Source organism: Rhododendron vialii, chromosome 12a (assembly GCF_030253575.1).
Source record: "Rhododendron vialii isolate Sample 1 chromosome 12a, ASM3025357v1".
Classification (NCBI taxonomy): Eukaryota; Viridiplantae; Streptophyta; class Magnoliopsida; order Ericales; family Ericaceae; genus Rhododendron; species Rhododendron vialii.
Window position 1 is genome coordinate 16,738,918 of NC_080568.1, and position 6,961 is coordinate 16,745,878.

At 38.4% G+C, this 6,961-nt stretch overlaps 1 protein-coding gene across 1 annotated transcript; it reads right to left on the reverse strand.

The window, feature by feature from the left end:
• Positions 1–2,207: 2,207 nt before the first annotated feature.
• LOC131310022 (ACT domain-containing protein ACR4-like) lies at positions 2,208–6,151 on the reverse strand. The gene is made up of 7 exons (XM_058336803.1): positions 5,812–6,151; positions 5,643–5,688; positions 5,393–5,507; positions 5,223–5,290; positions 3,295–3,900; positions 2,874–2,978; positions 2,208–2,781 (listed from the first exon to the last, which is right to left on the reverse strand). The coding sequence occupies exons 1-7, from the start codon at positions 5,883–5,885 to the stop codon at positions 2,434–2,436; spliced, it is 1,362 nt and encodes a 453-aa protein (XP_058192786.1). The 5' UTR covers positions 5,886–6,151; the 3' UTR covers positions 2,208–2,433.
• Between the last annotated feature and the right edge of the window lie 810 nt (positions 6,152–6,961).

A 6,961-nucleotide genomic window follows, 5' to 3' on the forward strand; every position in this document is an offset into this window, starting at 1 on the left:
TCCAGAATTGCAAGCTATTTACAAAACATGCCATTAGCTTATATGTAAAGAGTAAAAAAATCTGGACCTTTGAATTTGTTTGTATAAATAAATAAAATGAAAAATCTAAACCATTCAAAAAGAATATTTTTAAAGAATATTTTCAAAGACCCCCTGCTTTATAAGATAAATTCTCTCTCTACATACGTAGAAAGAGCATCAGCATTTCAATATTACAACAACACTTTATTATTAAACGAGTTGCACTAATAATAACTTCTCCACTGTTTGAGTAAAAATGATTTGTGTCTCTGACAAAATGATCACGTGGGCATGCATTAAAGATTTGGGCGACAGAATCGAATCAAAGGGGCCCAAACGGGTGGGGTGGTCCCATTCGTTAAATTAATAAATATCCTACTAGCTACTAGACCTTTCTGTTCTGGATTTTTTTTTTTCAGCAAGTCTATGGGTACAGAAAAAAAAGGTACAGATTTTGTATATGGTTTTTTGTGGGGCTCACTACGGGTCCCACACAAATGATCAAAGTCGATCATTAAATGTAAAATATTTTTTTTAAAGACTCTTGCAAAACTTCAGCTTAATCCGATACCTATAGGTGTTTAATCCAATCATCTAATTTTTCATTTAGATTTCAGGATATAAAAAAGTTAGATGGTTGGATCGAACATCTATAAGTATCGAATTGAGCTGAATTTTTGCAAGGGTTCTTGAAAAAATGTTTTACATTTAGTGAACGATTCGGATCATTTGTGTAGGACCCGTAGTGAGCCCCACAAAAATCTATGTACAAAATATGTACTATTTTTCTGTACCCATAGACTTACTACTATTTTTTTTTTTGAAAGCGTCAGTTCTCATTACCAAATCAACGAGAATTCTTACATAAGATAGCATCTAATTCGAGCAAAATACAACCCGTATTAGAACTAATTCTCCTATCTAGACAACTAGTAGCAATTCAATGAGCCGCTTTGTTCTTTGATCGACAATCCCAGACAAACAACCAATGCCTCCCTTTAGCCCGAGACCTGATATCTTCCACAGTTGCTTGAATTTCCCAACATCCATTCGAGTCAGACCCACAGATAATCTCAATAAGGCATTTACAGTCAGATTCAAAAATAAAAGCAGGAAAGTTATACTCCATTGCCAACCCACAAGCAATTCTCAATGCCCATGCCTCGATAGCAAGAGCTGAAGACACCTTTACTCGACCACACCGCCAAACCTAGGTAGATCCACTATGTTCTCTGACAATAACGCCAAAGGCAGCAAGGCTGCAAGAGGATTTATATGCTCCGTCACAATTAATTTTAAGAGAAGATGGAGGTAGTGAAACCCACCATTCCATTATGATCTCTGTTCTCGATGAAATAGATAACTTATACTCACTTTGTTTGGTTAAGGTTTTAGAAAGTTATTTTTGAGAGTTGAGTGGTAATGAGTGGAGAGAGATAGAGAAAAAAATTTATTAAAACTGTGCCGAGAGTAAAAGTTACTCTCAAAATGGTGAACCAAGCAGAGTGACTATACCCCAAACCCCAACTCCCTTCACATTTTCCAAGCTGCCAACATGAAAAAATCTCTCTCTCTCTCTCTCTCTCTCTCTCTCTCTCTCTGTCTCTCTCTCTCATCCAAAAGAAACGAAAAATCTGGTATACTTCCAATTTCCCTATCACTTACCGTACATGTTTTATCCAGTCATGACGAGTCCAACTACATACTTGACTTGACTATTTCAAGTTTGACTTGGCTCGTTGATTTATCGAGATTAGTTTAAAGTGCTTCAACTTTGTTCAGAACAAAGTCTGATGAATACCGTGTCAAATAAAAATGACAAAATCCTCTCCACCTAAATTTAATGTCAAATTTACAAAAGTCATTCTTAGTGCCAAATTTGATATCAAATGAGCTTGGCATTGTGGCATTTGAATGGCAGCACAACTTTGTTAGTATTTTTTGAAAAAATGAGATCGTAGTCGGTCAAAAAATTGACTTTGATTTGACACCAATAAATGAACTTGCTCTAAAAAAGCATTTATTTGTTCACAGCTTTATATGAAGTCTCTCACACTGCCCGCTACTCAGGGTAAGGTTTATCCTCTTAAAGATGAATTCTTGTTTCAAATTTGCCTTCATATATTAAGAACATACTACTGTAATAGATATAGAGAACCCTAGGTCCTGAAGTACAAGAACAATGATTGCACAAAATGTAGTTACATATCAAGTAAAAACAGAAGGTGACGGGGGAGAAATGTACATTTTACATGAAAGTATACAAAGAAGAAACATGATTGAAAGAGGCCTACTAACACAAGGTCAACAAGGGATTTTGCCCAAATGCACTCCTAAAGCCTCTGATTATATCCCTAGTGAACGACTATTTACATGCATTTTGACATCGCCTAGTTCACCTAAGAAACTAGCTCATGAATAGGACCTTATCAGACCCAAGTTGTATAGAAACTTCTCCGATCTTGAACGAAAAAGATTACCCAAGGAGAATCTCCCACTTTGTTGCGGTGGAGAATTTGAGTCGAAATCATCATCCTTCACACTTAGAATAGCTAGGCCTATCTCTTTTCGAACTGCCTCAATTGTTTCACTCTTAACTGGACATCCCGATGCATCAGTCACGAAGAAAACATTCATGGCTTGGGATCCCCGTGTTGTGACCTCGGCCCTAGTGACGGAAAGACCATTTTCTCTAAACATGCGAGTGACATCTGATAGAAGGCCTGCCCTGTCTTCGCAACAAAGTTCAAGTCTAATACCCTGTATTATATAAATCGCAAGAGCATCACATGTAATGTATATCCGAAACTTATGTCAAAATCAATGTAATCAAACCCTTCTTCATGCCTTACCTCAGATGTTCGCCTCCTAATAGCAGCCTCCAGACAGTGAATGACACGTTGCATCTCTGCTTCAGAGCTAATTGGGCATCCATCCGTATGCCTGATGTAGTACTCCTGTGCAAGACATAATATAACAGGCAACATCATTAGGTTCAAAATCTTTGGAGTGCTGAATACTATTGCCTTCTTCAATAACTTCTTCTTTCCTCAAGGACTAGTAAAAACAAATAGACCTACAGGCTACATTCAGTTACCAGTGGAATGCTTATATATCATATCAGGCTACTCTTTTTAAGAAATCTATTTCCAGAAAAATTGGGCAAATTTCATTTACTAGAAAGCCATAATCCCCGTGCATAGTGATGTACCATAACCATGATCAGAAAATGCAATAACAGAATAATTCAACTTCAAGGGCATTAGAGAGCACCTGATAAGCCTCTGGTCCTTCAGCAATGACAGTGCCATGGAACACCACATACTGCATATCCGTCAATGTACATACTGTGTCGAAGAGCAACTTAGGCCGATCAGGACACCTCAAGTTCACAACGGTGTACCCTTTTTCAGCACAGTTTTCAACATTTACAAGGGGATTGCTCCGGTCATTTGTGGAACCCCCTGACCCACTCAATTCAGCCTTATCATAGTCTCTATCAGCATACATCATCTGATGCAACCTTCTCTGAGTATGAGTTAAACCCACAGAAACAGCAGTGTTGGCACCTCGCTTATCTCTATCCCCTTTCAGCACGTAGAGGAGGAGTTGTTTGATTTTGGCCAATCGATCAGGATCGTCGATTGGCAATCCGTTAACTTCATCTGTGATGTAAACAACGGATGCCATTCGTGAATTGTGGGTCCACACCTCTGCAGCCACCACATTACATTTGAGGTCCGCTAAAACAGCAAAAACTTCCGAAAGCAATCCGGGTCGGTCTCTTCCAGTCAATTCAATAGTCGTATGCTCCGTGGCCGCTTGGACACCAACTGACCTTTTCAATGAGCGAGAACTGCGTCCCCTTGGTCCCAATGACTGTGACACATAAATGTGACCATCAAATTGACTTGAAAATCACATGGTTCCGCACAGAATGCTGCAATTTGCAGCACAACAAATCCAGTACAAAGCAAAACAACAACCACTACTTGGTCTGTGTAGTCTATTTGTCTTTGGGTGTGGATAAGCATGTTTTTGGTAGTGAAGGCTACGGTGGGAGTCCTTGTAGATAGCAATAAGGTTCTAAAGCAAAAGTATAGTACACTAGTACAGTGGTAGGAGTACTAAAATTACTTATGCTCCAGTTGTTCATGCTAGTAGGGCTGCGTTCTTGTCAAGTCTGAAACTTATTTCGATAGTTTTTTCTTTTCGTAACTTTTGGTTTAGCTTTTTGTCGTAATTTTTGGGGTTAATCATTCGTCTCGACAAGACAAATTGAAAAAGTATAAATATGGACCGATATTTAAAAAATTCAAATAAAATGACATTTTAGACAAATAATACTTTTTTCGTCTTTAGTGAACTTTTTTTTTTGTTTTTGTCATAATTTTGTACTTTTTAAACTCCTCTCGTCGCGACGAATGATTAACCCAAAAAATATGATGCGAATCTAACAAAAATTCAGAAAAGACAAACAAAACGCACAAAATGAAGAAGAAAATTAAGTTTACAAGAATGGAGCCTAGAGATGTTTTGGCTGACACTCCTCCTCTCATTACATTTGTTTCTTTCAACCAACTACTACTTTATCTAGAAAGTACTTGACTTTCTTTTCAGAGGAAACATTGATGGCAATTTTGAGTTGGAAAATGATTTTGCCACTCCCTTTTGTGGTAACGCCACTCCCCTGCAAAATACACTTGTAGTGTAAAAATACACTTGCAGGGGAATGACGTTAACAAAAAAGAGAGTGACAAAATCATCAGCCTTTTGAGTTTAGTAATTCATATTAATAGTATGAAAGTAAGTACTTGTTCTACTGCACATGCTATTCTTTCTTTTTAGTAATCTCCTCAAGGAGTGTCTCTAGACCATCTAGAGTATTTTTCTCTACTACTTCACTAATCCAGTCTACAATAGACAAAGCAATAGCACACAGAGAAAACCACTTAGCATTACGAGAGCAAGGACGACAATGATTGGAATATTTGGCGAGGATTGCACGAGGCTTCCTATCAATAAACATCTAGTTTTACGAAAGCCTGCGACAAGAAAGCTCATTCCATACCTCATAATTAAGGTAAAATCAGGCATATAAACGAGATTAATTTTTTGAGCCTGCTGAGCTCATTCCATAACTCATATAATAAGTAAGTTAAAATCAGGTAAATAAACGAGATTAATTTTTGAGGATGTACCTGCTGAATGCGTTCAGCGACACCATCTTCGGGGATCTTATTCCCATGTTGATCAGTAACATGAAACACTGTGATTTAGACCAAGAAAATCAATTCCAATAACACTAAAATGGGTACAAGAAAACTTAATCAGAAACTCAATGAAGTAGCTAGCATAAAAGAAAACTAACCATCCATGAACCACCCCCCATCTGAAGAAATATAGGCCCGTCTAATTATAAGATTCATATCATTCAGAACTTGAACCACCTCCAACAAGCTCCCTCTCTTATTCGCGCTGTCAACCTGTGGAAACCGCCCCCAACACAGGATGGATACACACGTTAATATTAATACAGAGAGCAACCCCCCTCTTCAACAATTAATGAGTTTCAAGAAAACACAATCGACGGAAGTGAAGTTCAACCACTTATTAATTACCTTAATCAGAGTGGCTTTTCTGTCGGAGGCGTTGTCAACAGCAACCCTACGAGTTCACGATCAAGGAAAATGGTCAATCAAACAGACCCAATTATCAAAACCTTGAAACAATTAAAACCCATTAACCCATTACAATTAAAACAAAGAATAGGCGATGCAATTGGAATACCTTGGGGGGTTCATACGAAGCACAAGTTTCTCAAATTCGTCATCGACGGGCAGGGACGAGGACCAGTGGTCCATTTGAACAACTCCAAGAAATTCACCCACAAAAACAGAGAGAGAGAGAGAGAGAGAGAGAGAGAGAGAGAGAGAGAGAGCGCTCTTGGTTTTCTCAAGAGATCTCTTCTCAGTTCTCTCTCGGGCCGGTGGTGTTTTTTCTTCTACTAGCAAATGGGTTCCAACTGGGGTAAAACTGGCAAGGGGATTTGCTGGTGGCTCTTGAGTGGGACGAAGCGTTGTTTTTGGAGGGACATATTAAAGAGAGAAAATGAGGACAGTCCGTATGTGGGGTACTATTTGGGCTTGTCGTTGGTCCTGTGGACCCCACAAACCCCACCCGCCAACTCCCTCCCTTCTCCTCCTCTTCCAACACTGCCCTATCTATTCAATACCAATGGTCTCCCGTTTTAGGGTTTGTTTGTTGCCCTTAATGTAACTATCCTCACATAATGCTTGTGTTCATGTTCCCTAAACCTGAGGGTCACTTTTACTAATAGAGACACCAAAACTTGTTTCCGATGCCTTTACAAGGAATGTTCCGTTCGGGAATGATTTCGGATATTATTTTCTGGTCGAAATTTGACTTTTGTAACCGCGAAACAAATAGTGTCACAAATTTTGCGCAAATTCTAAAGTGACTTTGATACAACAATTATGTTCTATCTTAGTAAATTCGTGAGCACAAATACTCTAAAGTTGATTTAATACTCTTGTGTAAAGGTAAATATGTGGTTCATGTTTTCAAAAAGCCAAGGTTACTTTTGCAATTTTATTGTATCTTTTAATGTGGAACCATTTTTGCTTACCCTTTGTAAGACTCGTCCAGCTTTAAGGGGGCACACCATGTTAAACCTATTCTAGTAATTCTACCACCAATCCTGGATTTTGGAATCCTTTGGGGAACCAAAATCTTATAGTAAGATTTTGCTTAACCTGATTTAGGGACTCTCTTGGGCTCAAGGACACCCACCCTTCATATCTCTAATACTACAGTCATATCGTTGATTAATTAATTACTAGTAATTAAGTTCCCAAATCGAGCAAGATTCTGCTTAAGCTAAAAAGATTTACGCTGTCTTTGAACTCACTCGCACAAA

What these genes read in the sequence shown, in the direction of transcription:
- LOC131310022 (XM_058336803.1), bottom strand. Translation starts at nt 5,885, where the DNA reads ATGGACCACTGGTCCTCGTCCCTGCCCGTCGATGACGAATTTGAGAAA. An exon ending in GAAAAGCCACTCTGATTAAG is followed by an intron (nt 5,508 to 5,642) that starts GTAATTAATAAG and finishes CGGTTTCCACAG; the next exon opens with GTTGACAGCGCGAATAAGAG. An exon ending in AAGGACCAGAGGCTTATCAG is followed by an intron (nt 2,979 to 3,294) that starts GTGCTCTCTAAT and finishes TGTCTTGCACAG; the next exon opens with GAGTACTACATCAGGCATAC.